We start from the raw sequence: 18,288 nt of genomic DNA, 5'->3' as shown, positions 1-18,288 counted from the left end.
TGGATTGGAACAGCCATTCAGTTCTGCCATAACGCTGCATGTCGACCGTCATCTGCTAGAGTCAAGGCTCATTCATACAACAAGAGCTGTTTCTACAACCACTGCATTATTCACTGGGGTTCTGTTCTATCTTATCTGCAGAGTGGTCACATGGTCCATCAGGCATACCTATACCCAGCATTAGTGCCTGAATGCTACCGATAAAGCTGATACAGCAGTGGGACAGGTGGTGTTGCGGCATCTGTTTCAGTAAGGTGAGCCTCTTTGCTTTTATTCTTTCCTATTACACCGTCCTCTATAGTTGAGTTATTACTGCCTTTATTGGTGTTGCAACTATTTGATAAGTTTGTAATATGAAGATAAAATAAAAAGTATTCATATCATGGCTAACTATTTTGATTCAAGCATGTGAATCTATGAAAAATCCAATACTGGGGAAGAAAATAAGTTACTTACCTGCCACTGTAGTTCTCCAGTATTGGTATCTTTCCTAGATTCTCATGCGACCTCCCCTCCTCCCCTAGAGGCTCTCACATTATTTTTGGGACTATATTTGTTCCCACTTGTGCTTGAAAATCTGAGGGAACTAGCCTCAGTAGGGAAGGTTCTAGAGGGTGCTGTCGCCTGATGGGTTGGTGTCTTAGTTTGGTCCTTTTTCTAAAAAAGGTCATAGCGATTCTATTAAATTCATGGCCTAGTGCCATTGTAGACTCTGCTGCTAATGTGGTTTCTTTGATATATTACTGTGGGACTCCCACTTCGATGACGGGGAATGATTCAAGCATGTGTATCTATGAAAGATACCAATACTGGAGAACTACAGTTACAGGTAAGTAACATTTTTCCTTCTCCCTCACAGGAGCATGCAGGCCCTAGGTATCCATTGTCCCAATGAGGGGGGGTTCAAGGTGTCCCTCTTCAGCTTCCAGGCCCTAGACATCTAGGGTACCATTTACTATGGACTTACAGAAGGCTGAAGTACCAATTGTTTTTTTTTAGGGAAGGAGCACCGGCACAAGAGACCTGGTTGGCAGGGGCCCTCTGTACTACATTTAAGAACCACATCAAAATCAGGCAAAAAAGAGGCACTTTCACACATTGGTGAATAACTAGTTTGTTCGCTAAGATCCTCTCCCTTGCTAGTGTTTGGTGGCAGCTTTTCAGAGGTTCAACGTAAATGTCTTGGGGTGAGTCAGATGTGCTACGACTTGAGAAGTCCTATATGGATGGTAAACTGAAACAGAGAGTGGCCTAATTCTGCTGAATGATACAGGTATTTACTATTGCATTACACAGGTGGTTGGAACAGGTGCAGTCTCAGTGGCAAAGATAAACAAAAGTTAGGGTAGTTGGTTAGTTTCCAAGTTTTCCCCCTTGACAGCAGTTGGTATTGGCGGAAAGGATACTCGTCCAATCTGCTTTCAGTCTGCATTGTCTAATTTGACCTTTGGTCGATGTTTTTCTTGTTGGCTTTTGATCTGAGTTATCGCAGTATTCTCTTTAGTGGTGAGCGAGCTTAGAGCCACCATGCCACGAATGGAGCAATATAATGCCTGGTGTTTGGACTGGCTTAGAAGGATTCCTGTGTTGAGACTCTCTACACCCTAGAACAACCACAATACTTTGGCTACTGCTGAGGTGGCCAGACCAAGGGCATGAGCCTAGCCCTGTCTTTGGTTGACAGTTGTCCAGATGGATCTGAGTTAGAGTTATCAAAGTATTTGCTTTGGTGATGAGTGAGCTAAAAGTGTTTCTCTTGATAATTCTTCAGGTGAGCTGCAAAGCCTGGGAGGGAGCCATTACACAGAAGTCATAAAAAAATAACAAGGAAGCTGAGAGTAGCAGCAAACACAGCTCGAGGCTAATATGGCAGCAGCTACCTAAGCTGAAGCTTTAGAAAATAGATGGCGACAAGATAGTGTGTCACGCCAAGGCACACCTGACAAGACAAAGAAGTGTGGTTAGTCTCTGCCTCTTCTGGAGAAGCTCTAGTGCTCATCTGGATCTAGCAAGGGACCATCTCATCCTTCCGTAGCACCTCGCAGACCGCACTGCTCTGCAACATGCTTCTGTGGAGTAAGGGATTATGGGTCACAGTGGGCAGTAGCTCAGCATTGTCACAAAGCCCATTGGGACACGTAGTTCAATTAGTGGGGTCACATGTACCTAAATCTGTATGCCCTTTATTGTGGTTGAAGAGATTAGTGTCCTCAGTTGGAATGTCCTAATGGGTGGGGGACATTTAGTTTTGCTGGTAGTGTCAAGTTCTCCCTTGGGCTCCACAGTGCTTAGGGGGCAGAAAGGGCTCCGTGGAAAACATTGGCAGCAATGCAGAGCTCCTGAAGGCTCCTGAGACACATAATTGGTCCATTTGATTAAGGCACCATTTGGCCCCTGCTAATGCGAAGCTGAAGTAGTCAGTGCCAAAGGAATTTAATCCCTAATCGTTGTGAATGCAAGCTCAGTTTGATATAGCTATGTCCCAATCATAGGAGTGACCATTCCCAACATGGCCTCTGCCAAGCCTTCGTCACACCATAGACCCTGCAATATTCCTTGTGGGCACCAGAATGATTATTTCAATGAAGTTTGCTGACTTCCTCGCATCACCCCGCGTCTGGTCAAGTATAGGTTATTGGCAGTATTCAATGTGGTTTTTTTGTCTCCATAACATTGATGCCTAAAACTCTTTTTGTTTCTGTCATGCCAGATTTCTTTGCAGTTTGATGACTTTGATGTCCAGCACACCGCAGATTGCTCAGCTGACTTTATCAATGTTTACGACGGCGGCAATACATCATCCCCAGTTGTCCTGAAGAAGGCCTGTGGGAAGCTGGATCTCCCGGCGTTGGTGTCTTCTGGAAGCATGATGCTGGTGGAGTTTGTCAGCGATGGATCCGACTCAGCCCGCGGTTTCACAGCCTCCTACAGGACTGGTAAGCCTGTTCTTCTTCAGGCACCCTTTGGGAGCGGACCTCCCTGCTGCCTCATTTCTTTTGGATGCTGCTTAGTTCTGTTCTTTGGAGTTATTTTTCTTCTCTGTAGTCTGCTGTTTCGTAGGTAAACCAATTTAAACATTTTGTTCTTGTCTCATCTTCTTGCAGCGACATGTGACAGCACCTTCACTGAGGACAATGGAATTGTCACCTCACCCGGGTTTCCCCTGGCGTACCCCAATGGCATGAACTGTGCCACGGCCATTCTGGCTCCAGCAGGATACAAGGTATGTGCAGCCCAGTCTGGAAAGAAGTCTTTAGGCATCGTTATCACTTGGTTAAGGCTGAGTCACATATTTCTGTGACTACTCATGTCCTACATACACTTAGATGCTGAAATAGAGGACGAGGTAATGCAGTGTCTCAAGGTGCCACCTTGTGGTGGCACGGAGTAACAACACAAGGTCTGAAAAGCTATTTTATTTCATGTACAAATAGCATTTTAGAGACAAAATATCAATTCGCCTGGACAGCACCTTTTCTGTAGACAAGCCGTTTTTTCAATACGTTTCTCTTTGTATACATTGCACCTCTCTTCCGTCATTTTTCACATTGATTCATATGAAAGCTTCCAGGGATCTGAAAAACAACACTGCTGTGCAAATAGCAACAGCATCTTGAACTAGGGAGTTAGACTCTATTGGAAATGTGCACATCATAAAGTTTCTGGGGTAGATTTACAAGCCCCTTGCGCCACTTTTGCGTCACTTTTAACATGGGAAAAGTGACACAAAAGTGGCGCAAGTGGCTTGTAAATAAGCCCTTCTGTCTTCCAGTCTCTAAGCTTTAGAGCCACGTCTGTATGTTTTTATTAAATATTATATTTTAGAAGTCTTTACAGGCTCTCTATTTTGTTTTTCAAAATACCCATGTCAGAGAATGAGTGCCTACTCTGAGCTCATTCATATATTGTAAATTAAGCAATTAATGATTGCTTTCCATCTTTTAAAGTAGAGGGGGTGAATCTCCCCCACCTCACAACAGCATGGTGCATGACATGTGCAGCGACAAGATTTGTGAGGGCGGCAGGCATGGCTGATGCCCTCTGCCAGATTCTGGGCTTCATTTCTGTTAATGAAGCTATGACTTTGCAGTCCACTAAGTTTTAGCACAGATAGTGAGTATGTACTAGCATAGGTAAGAAAGACTGTAGTGGTAGTTGAAAGGTGTATGCCGGTGGTTGAAAGGAGTGTGTTAGTTGTTAGTATGATTAATGCACTAGTTTGTAAAGGAGCATGGGACTTGTTCTTTGTGCGAAAGTTGTGAAATAGGGTGTAATTGTAAGTGGATTTGTGTGTGCGGTCAGGGTGCTGGTAGTTGTAGATATGAAGGTTCTTGTGGTTGAGCGCAAGTGGTAATAATGCATAGTTGGCCTGCTGCTAGAACCCTCAATCTGCCAATAGTCTGACAAGTGCTCTAAAAATTGGGTTCAGCTGTGTTTGAGGGTGAAACCAAGGTCGGTGTTGGGTAGTGGTGAAATGAAGTGGTTTGTGCAGGGAGTGCTCTCTCTCTCTCTCTCTCTCTCTCTCTCTCTCTGGTTGTGAGCTGGAAGGGTTGCACTTACAGTGATCCTGTATTTCACAGATCTCATTGACCTTCATCCAGTTCGATCTTGAGAACTTCCCTGGATGTGGCTCTGATTACCTGATTATCAACGATGGTGGCCGCTCCACATCAAAGACAATAGGCAAATACTGTGGCAATATCCAAGTCCCACATCTGGTCTCCACCGGAAACTCACTGCTGCTGCAGTTCCACAGTGACAGCTGGGTGACCGCAGCTGGCTTCAAGGCAGAATACTCCTTCGGTAAGTTTGAGGGTAGAAGTCAGACTTGAGAAATGAGAGGCTTATTTACAAGCACTGTTGCACCGCAGGGTCGTTACTATTTGAGAAGCACCCACGGCGCAACTTTCTGCCATATATTTACAAGGACACGTACAGCCACCCTGCGTGGCTTTTCATGTGCTTGTAAATATGGCCCGTGCACATTCAACACTTTGCATGAAAGGGGTATAGTATTGTTGTTGCTGTTGGTGTTCCCACGCAACACCCATGGGTTCTGCCATATTTCTACATTTATGAAAAATTGGAAACAAGGAAATGCTTTAGAATGCGGGAGGCGCAACAAGGCGATGTGTTTTCATTTCTCCTCGTTTTTTTTCCTCTTCTATGCTTGCTACATTCTGCAGCACACATAGGTAGAGATAATTGTGAGAAGTTGGCCCGATATGCAACGTTTGCTATTCTAGCGACCGCTATGTATCGTTCCAACGACCCTTATGGTGTTTGGTTGTAAGTCAACCTATAGACCAGCTATCCTAGTAGCGTGGATACGAGCAGTCTAAGGCTAAAGACTCGAGAGGGCGCGTTAAGCCAGCTGTTTACCACACATGTACCCCTTGAACACCCAGTGAAAGGACACCACACAAGTGTTATGAAAATAAACAGTATATTTATTAAGAATCACAACAGCCCTGTACTCTTTATGAGGACAGGGTACTAAGCACAAACCAAATCTCTTTAGCAAATACTTCAAGTGCACAATTAAAACAAGTGTCCGAGGACACGGAAAGGTTAAGGTCTCGGGCGGACCCGATAAGGCAAGTCGGAAGCGAGGGACTCGGGACCCTAGAGTAAGGAGGCTATGCAGGCACCGAAATGCCGAGTTACCTAGCCACCAGGGCTGCGGCTGCACAAGTCTTACAGGCGTCGGGGTCTTCGCTGACGAGCCAGGAGCCGGAAGAAAGGAGTTGCTGGCCGGCGACCAGTGCTGAATAGTTCGTAGAGATCCAAGCCTGGATCGGAGATTGATGAAACCTGAAAGCAGAGGGGACCAAGTTCGTACTACTAGCCAGTAGTCAGAGGGTACCAGGAAGGCACCGGTTGGCCGTCACCTCGACTAGGTGAGTGGGCGACGCTAGGCTCTGCAGTCTCACGGACCAGGAGGCGTTGTCGGCGACCAGGATGGAGGTGCGAGCTGTCCCACGAAGGATGATGCTGTCGGCGTCGCTGGGCCCAGGATGGGGCAACAAGCCTTGGCAGATCTCAGGGCCACGTGGTGGGCCTAAGATGGCGTCTTGAGTGGACCAGGAGGGTCCGGGGTGCTTCTCGCAAAGATGGAAGCAAGGGCCAGTCTGGAGCAACCAGACCAGCAGTGATGATTCTCGGATGTCGTCACAGAAGGGCACAAGCCAGCGGCGAGTGACCAGACAACGTGCTGAGCAGCGAGCAGAAGGGCCCCACGCAGATCGTGGAGATGCTGGGAGACTGCACTTCGGTGCTAGAGCGGCTCAGGGTCGGGGCTTCTCGGACCCCAGAGCACTCACCAGAGAGTTACCTCGATGGTCGTGCTGGTTTTTAAGAGCGTGCAGGTTCTGATGATGGCCGGTCCCTCGAGGTCTCGTCGCACCCACAGATCACAGCTGAGCTGATGACGTGGGTAGAGGTCAGAGGTGCCAGGGAAGCCGGTTCTCGTCGAGCTGGGCCGTCGGATCCTTGAGGAGGGACTTGCAGCAAACCGCAGAGTTCTTAGATGGTGCCCGCTGATGCAGGGTGACTACTCCTTAGTCACAAGGGAGAAATCTTGAGAAGAGTCTTGAGTGTCCTTTCGTAGAAAGTAGTTCTTGATTCAAAGATGATCTAATTTGGAAGGGTCCCCGCTCCGGCCTTTATCCTAAAGAAAGGGGTGGGTACATGACTAGGTCCTGCCCTAAGGGTGGGACCAGGAAGGGGGGTAGTTACACCCCTCTCCCCTGCCGGACTTTCCCCAGGCCAGGGCTGTCGCCCCTGGAACTGGTTCTAACCGGCAGATGCGTAGTGAGCACCGGGGTGCCACTCCGCAGTCACCTTCTCGCAAAAGCCCTACCTACCCAGAATACACAAACCCTGTCTGGGACGGTGCGAACACCGCCCTCGACAGGAAACCCTTTGTCCAAGCGCTCCTCACTGGAAGGACTCCCAGCAGCAGGAGGTCAGACTCGTGTCTGTGGTGGCAGCATCCATTTTGTGGAGCTGAGGCTTTCGTTAACGTTAACCGGGGTTCACAGTTACGTACATGTCGTGTCCCTCTAGAAGGGCGGAATGCTAACCTCGTCGCCAGAGTTGGTGAGAGGGCAGCATCCCGATTCGTATGACACCTTACTCGACATGTCTTGATAACGCGACACCGAAGTTACCGATGTGGTACGCGTTATCATGGAACAGCCATTGGGTCTTGATTCCGCAAGCTGCAACCGGGCTCGGCTCGGGCCAGAGCCTAGTTCACACGAGCCCATGCACTCTGCCTTCAGGATTGTCAAGGCCTGCCATAGGAGTGACTGATAGGAACTCGAGTGTCCATTGTATGGTTAGATATAGGGCTACCATATCTAAAGCAAAGTGTGATTACACGACCTCGCCCCAGCTGTCATGCAGCCAGTTGTGTCAAATTTAAGAGGCCAGCCAGGGGTGGCATAATACATGCTGCAGCCCCTGGCGGCCCTGGGTACACCTATGCCCTGCGTTACGGGGTCTGATAAGGTGGCCCAGTACCAATTGGTAAATGCACCTAGGGTACATATCGTAATTTAGAAAGAGAACAGCCAGGCTGTGGGTCTGATTAGCTGGCCCACAGCCAGAGAAAGTCGTAAACCAGTGAAACAAAAGCAAAAAATCTGGGTGATCATAGGATTGCAGACCCTACTCTCCTACATGACCCCCCCCCAAACGTCGGAACAATAAGCTAACCTTGACCAGGTGAGTCTTCTTGTTCTAAGTGGAAATATCTGGAGAGCCCATCGGCATTGCCATGATCAGTACCAGGTCTATGTTCCACTGTAAAGTCCATCCCCTGTAGGGAAATGGACCACCTAAGCAGTTTGGGGTTTTCACCCTTCATCTGATTTAGCCACAAGAGGGGCTTATGGTCGGTCTGAATCTTGAAGTGAGTGCCAAACAAGTATGGCCTCAGCTTCTTCAGGGCCCAAACCACAGCAAAGGCCTCCCTCTCAATAGCTGACCAATTCTTCTCTCTAGGGGTCAGCCTTCTGCTTATAAAAGCAATGGGCTGGTCTTGACCATCAAAATTCAGTTGAGAAAGAACAGCTCCCACACCCAACTCAGAAGCATCTGTTTGGACAATGAATGGTTTGGAGTAGTCCGGACTCTTGAGGATAGGCGCCGTGCACATGGCCTGCTTTAGGTCATCGAATGCTTTTTGACAGCTCGCTGTCCACTGAACCTTTTTTGGCATTTTCTTGCTTGTCAGTTCGTTTAATGGTGTCACGATGGAACCATAGTTCCTGACAAACTTCCGGTAGTATCCAGTCAGGCCCAAGAAAGCTCGAACCTGAGTCTGGGTGGTTGGAGGAGCCCAGTCCCTGATTGACTGTATCTTGCTCTCCAGTGGCTGAACCTGGCCTCCACCTACAAGGTGGCCCAGGTATACAACCTGTGTCTGCCCTATCTGGCACTTGGTGGCCTTGATAGTGAGGCCTGCTGCTTGCAGGGCCTCTAACGTTTTCCGCAGGTGGACCAGGTGATCCTCCCAGGTGGAGCTAAAGACAGCGATATCGTCAAGATACGCCGCACAGAAGTCATCCAGCCCAGTAAGGACTTGATTCACCAACCTTTGGAAGGTGGCAGGTGCATTCTTCAGACCAAAGGGCATCACCACGAACTGATAATGCCCACCAGGGGTTGAAAATGCGGTTTTAGGCTTGGCGTCCTCAGCTAACCTGATTTGCCAATACCCAGCTGTTAGGTCAAACGTACTTAAGTAGTTGGCCGAGGCCAATCTATCGATAAGCTCGTCTGCCCTCGGTATTGGGTGGGCGTCAGTCTTAGTGACTGCATTGAGACCCCTGTAGTCTACGCAAAACCTCATCTCTCTCTTACCACCCTGGGTGTGAGGTTTCGGCACTAGAACTACGGGACTAGCCCAAGGGCTATCCGAGGGTTCAATGACTCCCAGCTCCAACATTTTCTGCACTTCACTCTTGATGCAGTCTCTAACGTGATCAGGCTGCCGGTAGATTTTACTCTTAACGGGCAAGCTGTCACCAGTGTCAACCTCATGGGTGCACCAATCGGTCTGGCTGGGTGTTAGAGAAAACATATGTCTGAACGACTGAAGAACCTGTTTACAGTCGCTCTGTTGATGTTCGGAGAGGCTGCCACAAAAGACAACACCATCTACCGATCCATCGTCAGGATTCTGAGTGAGCAGGTCGGGGAGAGGGTCACTCTCCTCCTCCTGTCCCTCATCTAGGGCCATGAGCAAACTCATGTCCTTCCTGTCGACATATGCTTTTAGCCTGTTGACATGAAGCACCCTGTGGGGGCTCCGGGGAGTTCCCAGGTCGACCAGGTAGGTGACCTCTCCCTTTTTCTCCAGGATGGTGTAGGGCCCGGACCACTTGTCCTTGAGTGCTGCTGGGGCCACTGGCTCCAACACCCACACCTTCTGTCCGGGCTGGTAAACAGTCAAGACAGCCTTTTGGTCATGCCAAGCTTTTTGGAGTTCTTGGCTGGCCTTAAGGTTTTCAGATGCCTTTTCCATGTATTCAGCCATCCGCGAGCGGAGGCCAAGCACATAGTCTACTATGTTGGTTGCAGGCTTTTTGAGAGGTCTCTCCCATCCTTCCTTCACCAAACACAGGGGTCCCCTTACAGGATGCCCGTACAAAAGTTCAAAAGGGCTGTAGCCAACCCCCTTCTGTGGGACTTCTCTGTAGGCGAACAAGAGGCAGGGGATCAGGACGTCCCATCTACGCCGAAGCTTTTCCGGTAGTCCATGAATCATCCCTTTTAGGGTCCTGTTGAATCTCTCAACAAGCCCATTGCATTGTGGGTGATAGGGTGTAGTGAACTTGTAGTTAACACCACATTCCTTCCACATAGCAGTTAAGTAGCTCGACATAAAGTTTGCACCTCTGTCGGAGACGACCTCCTTAGGGAAGCCCACTCTGGAGAACACTCCAACTAGGGCTCTTGCCACAACAGGTGCTGTAGTGGTCCTAAGGGGAATAGCTTCAGGATACCTGGTGGCATGATCCACTACCACCAGTATAAACTTGTGCCCTGATGCTGTAGGTGGTTCCATGGGACCGACGATGTCGATCCCCACCCGTTCAAAGGGTACCCCCACCACAGGCATTGGTATAAGGGGGGCCTTTGTCGTGCCACCTGACTTACCACTGGCTTGGCAAGTGACACAGGAGCGGCAAAACTCCTTGGTATCTTCGTTCATGTGAGGCCAGTGAAAGTGTGAGACAAGCCTGTCCCACGTTTTCGTCTGGCCCAAGTGACCTGCTAAGGGAATCTCGTGGGCCAAGGTAAGTAGGAAACCACGCTGAGACAAGGGTACAACCAGCCTCCTGGTCATGCCAGGCTTGGAGTCTCTTGACTCAGTGTACAGGAGTCCATCTTCCCAGTATACCTTGTGGGTACCTGTGGCATTCCCAGCAGCCTCAGCAGCAGCCTGCTGTCTGAGGGGTTCAAGAGAAGGGCAGTCTAACTGGTCCTTCCCCAGGTCTTCCCTTGAGGGTCCCCCTGAACCCAAGAATTCAACTTGATCAAGTTCGAATTCCCTAGGCTCAGTTTCCCGCAATTCCTGTAGGTCAGCCTCCTCTGAGACTTGATCCTCGACCTGGGGCAAGGGGGAAGGCGCAGCCTTAACCCTACTGCTCTTTTTCTTGGGAGGTGTCTGGTCCGTTGTTCCAGGATCCAGCACCTGCTCAGTGGGGCATTTCCTGACCTGTGACCTAGTCACAGCGAACACATGTGCTGGCAAACCTAACATTTCCATGTGAGTCCGGTGCTCCACTTCTGACCATTGTGACGACTCCAAATCATTGCCCAACAAACAATCCACTGGGAGGTCTGGACTAACTACAACCTTCTTTTGGCCAGTTACCCCTCCCCAGGAGAAAGCTACAATTGCCATACTGTGATTGGTAGTGACATTGCTTGCATTGGTCACCAGGAATTCTGTACCTGGCATGATCTGTCCAGGGTCCACAAAGTTAGGCGTCACCATGGTGACGCTGGCACAAGTGTCCCTATAGGCCTGAGCCATCTTTCCATTTATGAAAGGCGTCTGTCGGTATTTGCCCAAAGTATTGGGGCTTCCGTCAGGGGATACGTCCGCGTCCCCTGTACTGACAAGGACAGCCTGAGTGAGTGTGCCAACTAAGTTGTCACGCCCCTCAGAACCCAGGGTTAACCCTACTAAACCCTTGGGAGGCGCACTACCACTGCTGACTGTACTAGGGGGCACAGGTGCCTTAGGGGCTGCAGTGGCAGGAGTCTGCCCTCCTCCTTTCTTGGTGCACTCACTAAACCAGTGAGATTTACTTTTACAGTACTGGCACCATCTTTTGGATTGGCCTTCTTTCTTCTTTTGGGGAGCCTGACCCCCACCCTCTTTGGGTTGTTGGGGACCTGTCGAAGACTTCTGGTCACTTTGTTCCCCTTTAGAATCTTTACCCTTCTGGTCTGCTTTCTTCTGACCACCTTGATTCTGGCCCTGGTTCTGTTTAACTCTTGTACGAACCCATCTGTCTGCCTTCTTTCCCAATTCTTGGGGAGAGGTCAGATCCGAGTCGACAAGATGCTGATGCAACAACTGGTTCTGACAATTGTTTAAAATTTGTTCTCTCATCATCAAATTATACAATCCTTGATAATCAGTAACCCTACTGCCCAGCAACCAGCCCTCAAAAGCCTTAGTGGCACAATCGACAAAATCAGACCAATCTTGAGACTGCGTTTTCTGGGTATCCCTGAACAGCACCCTGTACTGCTCAGTGGTTAGGCCGAACCCTTCAACGAGCGTATTTTTCAAGATTTGGTAATTGTTAGCATCCTCCACCTTTGTGGTGAGGAGCTTGTCTCTTCCTTTTCCTTCAAAGGAGAGCCACAAGATAGCTGCCCACTGACTCTGGGGAACGCCCTGCACAGTGCAGGCCCTCTCCAAAGCAGTAATCCATTTGTGGATGTCGTCCCCTTGTTTAAAGGGGGGCACTATCTTACCAAGGTGTTTCGTATCGAAACTCTTTTCCCTATTACTAGGTACATTGCTGCCACCAGTGGGGACTACCCCACTTAACTGTTGCTCTCTTGCAAAGGCAAGCCTCTCTTTGGCCAGGGCAAGTTCTTCCCTTTCGATCCTTAGATTAGCTGCCCTTTCCTTAGCTTCGTACACTCTCCTCTGGGGGGACGTCATCCCTCTCTGAGACGAGTTGTGAGAGCCATTGGTTTGAAGGGATCTGCCAGAGCCTCTTGACAGAGATCTGGCTCGTCCATTCCCAATGTTAAGCTGACCTGATAGTGGCCCCAGGGGTCCCCCAGTACCGCTATCATGTTTGCTTAAGTTGGACCTGCTTAGTCTGACGACTTCTACCTGTCCCTTATCTGCCTCATCCCCAGAGAGATCCTCATCCTCATCCTCCTCCACATCTTCGTTCTCAGTTGCGAGGTGGATGAGGTCAGGATCGTCCCGGGTTCCCTCGAGGGGAGGCATGTCTCCTTCTGGATTAGAAGAGCTACGAAGTTTCTCAGCTCTTCTGGCATCATAAGTCTCCAAGAGACCAATCAGAAAGGACGTTGTGGGGTTAGACCCCTGCTGAATCTTCCTGGAGTGACACAGTCGTCTTAACTCCTTGAAGCTCAGCACAGTATATCCTGAAGGGATGACCTGTGGAGGGTCAACTGACACAAGGGGAGACCCAGAGTTTCCTCCTTTGTCCGACATACTGTTTCTAGTGTGGTGTAAGTGATGCACCTACCTACACTACGTGTTTACCTACTGTACCCTTGCTAAGAGTTGTAGCCAAGGTGTGCTGAGCCTTGAGGAGCTACAACAGCTGGTTCAGTAGAACTCAGAGTATTCTAAGCTTTAGTTATATGTACTAACAGTACTTGTGCGATCTTTCAACAAGATATTCTTAGGATACGTGTGGTAAAACAACAGCAAGCTCAAATCCCACCGCTGCCACCAATGTGAGAAGTTGGCCCGATATGCAACGTTCGCTATTCTAGCGACCGCTATGTATCGTTCCAACGACCCTTATGGTGTTTGGTTGTAAGTCAACCTATAGACCAGCTATCCTAGTAGCGTGGATACGAGCAGTCTAAGGCTAAAGACTCGAGAGGGCGCGTTAAGCCAGCTGTTTACCACACATGTACCCCTTGAACACCCAGTGAAAGGACACCACACAAGTGTTATGAAAATAAACAGTATATTTATTAAGAATCACAACAGCCCTGTACTCTTTATGAGGACAGGGTACTAAGCACAAACCAAATCTCTTTAGCAAATACTTCAAGTGCACAATTAAAACAAGTGTCCGAGGACACGGAAAGGTTAAGGTCTCGGGCGGACCCGATAAGGCAAGTCGGAAGCGAGGGACTCGGGACCCTAGAGTAAGGAGGCTATGCAGGCACCGAAATGCCGAGTTACCTAGCCACGAGGGCTGCGGCTGCACAAGTCTTACAGGCGTCGGGGTCTTCGCTGACGAGCCAGGAGCCGGAAGAAAGGAGTTGCTGGCCGGCGACCAGTGCTGAATAGTTCGTAGAGATCCAAGCCTGGATCGGAGATTGATGAAACCTGAAAGCAGAGGGGACCAAGTTCGTACTACTAGCCAGTAGTCAGAGGGTACCAGGAAGGCACCGGTTGGCCGTCACCTCGACTAGGTGAGTGGGCGACGCTAGGCTCTGCAGTCTCACGGACCAGGAGGCGTTGTCGGCGACCAGGATGGAGGTGCGAGCTGTCCCACGAAGGATGATGCTGTCGGCGTCGCTGGGCCCAGGATGGGGCAACAAGCCTTGGCAGATCTCAGGGCCACGTGGTGGGCCTAAGATGGCGTCTTGAGTGGACCAGGAGGGTCCGGGGTGCTTCTCGCAAAGATGGAAGCAAGGGCCAGTCTGGAGCAACCAGACCAGCAGTGATGATTCTCGGATGTCGTCACAGAAGGGCACAAGCCAGCGGCGAGTGACCAGACAACGTGCTGAGCAGCGAGCAGAAGGGCCCCACGCAGATCGTGGAGATGCTGGGAGACTGCACTTCGGTGCTAGAGCGGCTCAGGGTCGGGGCTTCTCGGACCCCAGAGCACTCACCAGAGAGTTACCTCGATGGTCGTGCTGGTTTTTAAGAGCGTGCAGGTTCTGATGATGGCCGGTCCCTCGAGGTCTCGTCGCACCCACAGATCACAGCTGAGCTGATGACGTGGGTAGAGGTCAGAGGTGCCAGGGAAGCCGGTTCTCGTCGAGCTGGGCCGTCGGATCCTTGAGGAGGGACTTGCAGCAAACCGCAGAGTTCTTAGATGGTGCCCGCTGATGCAGGGTGACTACTCCTTAGTCACAAGGGAGAAATCTTGAGAAGAGTCTTGAGTGTCCTTTCGTAGAAAGTAGTTCTTGATTCAAAGATGATCTAATTTGGAAGGGTCCCCGCTCCGGCCTTTATCCTAAAGAAAGGGGTGGGTACATGACTAGGTCCTGCCCTAAGGGTGGGACCAGGAAGGGGGGTAGTTACACCCCTCTCCCCTGCCGGACTTTTCCCAGGCCAGGGCTGTCGCCCCTGGAACTGGTTCTAACCGGCAGATGCGTAGTGAGCACCGGGGTGCCACTCCGCAGTCACCTTCTCGCAAAAGCCCTACCTACCCAGAATACACAAACCCTGTCTGGGACGGTGCGAACACCGCCCTCGACAGGAAACCCTTTGTCCAAGCGCTCCTCACTGGAAGGACTCCCAGCAGCAGGAGGTCAGACTCGTGTCTGTGGTGGCAGCATCCATTTTGTGGAGCTGAGGCTTTCGTTAACGTTAACCGGGGTTCACAGTTACGTACATGTCGTGTCCCTCTAGAAGGGCGGAATGCTAACCTCGTCGCCAGAGTTGGTGAGAGGGCAGCATCCCGATTCGTATGACACCTTACTCGACATGTCTTGATAACGCGACACCGAAGTTACCGATGTGGTACGCGTTATCATGGAACAGCCATTGGGTCTTGATTCCGCAAGCTGCAACCGGGCTCGGCTCGGGCCAGAGCCTAGTTCACACGAGCCCATGCACTCTGCCTTCAGGATTGTCAAGGCCTGCCATAGGAGTGACTGATAGGAACTCGAGTGTCCATTGTATGGTTAGATATAGGGCTACCATATCTAAAGCAAAGTGTGATTACACGACCTCGCCCCAGCTGTCATGCAGCCAGTTGTGTCAAATTTAAGAGGCCAGCCAGGGGTGGCATAATACATGCTGCAGCCCCTGGCGGCCCTGGGTACACCTATGCCCTGCGTTACGGGGTCTGATAAGGTGGCCCAGTACCAATTGGTAAATGCACCTAGGGTACATATCGTAATTTAGAAAGAGAACAGCCAGGCTGTGGGTCTGATTAGCAGGCCCACAGCCAGAGAAAGTCGTAAACCAGTGAAACAAAAGCAAAAAATCTGGGTGATCATAGGATTGCAGACCCTACTCTCCTACAATAATCACCTCTTGTGATTGTTTTTGTTCAGCAAGGTGTCCCTTCCTGCTCAAAAACAATCATCCCCAAGGGTGCCTGCATCAGCGCACGGCAGCTAATTGTGCACCAGCGCAGGAGAGAGCATAGGGATCCGTCATATTGTTGTAGATATGGCACATCCCTTTGCTGCGAAATTAATGCAGTGCTTTGCAACCAACTGACTTGCGGCACTGCGTTAATTCCTTGTAAATAAGGCCCTGAAACTTTAGCTGATCATTAAAACATAAAGCTTGTATAAAAGATCTTTGGATGACATTTCATTAGGTCAAAGCTAATGAGACACATTTTGATATGGATGGGAGATTTTGCATCCGATAAAGGTTAACTATTTCTTCCTAGGTGGCAGGTCAAAATCCACCATGTTTTCGACTGTCTGCTTAAGTGCAAATATTTCACTAAGGAATTGAATGTGTCTGCCGTGTTAGGAGCAGCTTTGATGGAGAAATATCTCAGTGCAAATTACACCAGCTCACATGGGAACTTGAGATTTACCCCTAGAAAGGGCTCACTTTAGTAATCTGTCTAAAATGCTGGGGTGTAACACAGTGTATCACCCACCTTAATATCACACCTGACCAGTGATTATTTTGTAAAATATTAAGTGCTGGGGCTTTGACCAGGAGGCCTCTACAGCTTGTACCACTCATTGCCCTTGTTATTGCTGCCAAACAAGTACTAACCATCTCTCTGGCATGTAAATGCGACAGTTCAGATTATTCCAGGTCCCCAAAGCTAAAGCAATGGCTGGGGATGCAGGTATTAGCAATTTTAATGTATATTGTATTGCTAAACAACGTTGTTCTGCTCATCTCTAAATTAGATGAGCAGCGCCAACTGGTGTTGACAATTAGGTGCCAGTGCCGAGCACCGGAAACCAATTAAGTGCCGGTGCTGAGCATCGGAAGGCACAGACTCAAATTAAGCACTGCACCTGATCTCCATGATCTAGTGTCTAGCATCGTGCTTTCATTATAGCTTCCACCAAACCTGGTCATGGTCCCACCCCTTTTTCGAAAATAACATGGCCTAAATATTCTATGTTGTTTTTTTTTGCAAACTCACACTTTTAACATTCACCACAATTTCAAACGTATCTAAACTTTTAAGACCATGTGCATAAGTCTATCAGGACTCTCTGTATGTCTTCCCCTGCAATCAAAATGTCATCCTGGAATGTCACAACACCTTTCATTCCTTTTAACAAGTCCTCCAACACACACTGAAAAATCGAAGCAGCAGGTGCAAATCCAAAAGACACTCTTTTGAAATGGAATGTTCCTAATGGTGACACAAAGGCTGTTAGAGATTTGGAGGACTCATCCAATTCTATTTGATGGAACGCAGATGCCAAATCAATTTTGCTAAACACTTTGGCACGTGCAAACATAGTAATGATGTCTTCAGTCAGAGGAAGAGGATTGGAATCCAACCATATAACCTTATTGAAGCTCCTCAAATCAATGCAAACTCTAAGTTGACCATTTTATTTCCTTGCAGTAACTAAAGGGGATAACCATAACGACGTTGCAATTGGTTCAATGACCCCTTCTTCACACATTTTCCTAAGAATCTTAACTAGGTCCTCGTGAACACTAAAAGGCAGATTTCTTAGCTTGTGCTTGGTTTCGGAAAACCCACATTGAACTTTTATTATGTTTTTAAATGATCTGATTCTTCCCAGCTTACCACTGAATACTGTTAGAACTGGGCGTCTCTAGTTGGCAGAGGTAGGTACCTTTGACCAAATAGGGACCCTTGCTTCTAGTCAGGGAAAGGGATTACACACCTGGATAACCCCTACTCACCCCCTTGGTAGCTTGGCACGATCAGACAGGCTTATCTCAGAAGCAGTGTGTAAAGCATTTGTGAACACATACAGTAATACAGTGAAAACAATACTGATGGACACCACACAGGTTTTAGAAAAATAAGTACTCTTTATATAGACTTAACACAAGACCACAAACAACAAAAATCCACAAAACTGTAATCGAAAATAATACTTCAAGATGGGAGACATCGTTTACCACGAATTCATTTCAACGTGGTACTATTACATCGTGGTTTTCACTACGTAAGTCATTACACCGACTTGCACTGGAGGGCGCTGTTGACCAAGAAATAGTGTGAATTACCGTTCCCTACACCTTCCCTACTGTATGTAGACTGGAGTTGGAATAGTAATTCACACTATTCCTAAGTCTAGCGCCCCTCCAGCGAAAGTCGATGTAGTGACTTGCGTTGTGAAAACTGAGATCCAACAGACCGCATTGAAATGGCCCTCGTTCTATCATAATACATCCCTTCAGACTGGAGTTATCACAACATCAAGTTCAAAGAAATCCCAAACTACGGCTCCGACTGCGAGGTGCGCAGCATCTTGCTTGGAGTCAGAACAGACCCACAGAGAACAGTACCTTGGAAAAGCAAAAACAAAGACCGCTCACGACGTCGGGGAAGTGCGGCGTCGGCGCGTTACGACGTCGGTTCCTTACTTCCGGGGAGATGATGCGTTGGTGTCCTGGATACTTGCACAGGCAGGGGAGGTGTCGGTTCCTGACCGGAGAGGTCACGGTCACGATGGCGGCGAAACCACGGTTCCGTACGATGTCACAATGTCAATGGATTCTTGACCACCTATGTCGATGATTGGCTCAGCGATGATGTCACCTTCGGAGTCGACACAGCAGCAGGCGTCGGGCCTACGTCGCAAGTGGGAGCAGCACTCACTGCTATGGCAGGCCTACGATGTTGTTCGCTAGCGTCGATGGGCCACGGTAGCCGGCGTCGG

At 49.1% G+C, this 18,288-nt stretch overlaps 1 protein-coding gene across 1 annotated transcript in view; it reads left to right on the top strand.

Moving 5' to 3' along the window:
• Nucleotides 1-18,288, top strand: part of LOC147729347 (astacin-like metalloendopeptidase) — a 103,019-nt gene that overhangs the window by 57,780 nt on the left and 26,951 nt on the right. The window contains exons 11-13 of the mRNA XM_086959623.1: nt 2,711-2,936; nt 3,105-3,223; nt 4,581-4,803. Coding sequence (XP_086815749.1) covers nt 2,711-2,936; nt 3,105-3,223; nt 4,581-4,803 — 568 coding nt within the window. The remainder of the gene's footprint in view (nt 1-2,710; nt 2,937-3,104; nt 3,224-4,580; nt 4,804-18,288) is intronic.

The sequence above is a fragment of the Lissotriton vulgaris genome, chromosome 2_2, assembly GCF_964263255.1.
Source record: "Lissotriton vulgaris chromosome 2_2, aLisVul1.2, whole genome shotgun sequence".
Taxonomy (NCBI): Eukaryota; Metazoa; Chordata; class Amphibia; order Caudata; family Salamandridae; genus Lissotriton; species Lissotriton vulgaris.
The sequence above is the reverse complement of the archived record's forward strand: the minus strand, read 5'-3'. Positions and strand labels throughout refer to the sequence as shown.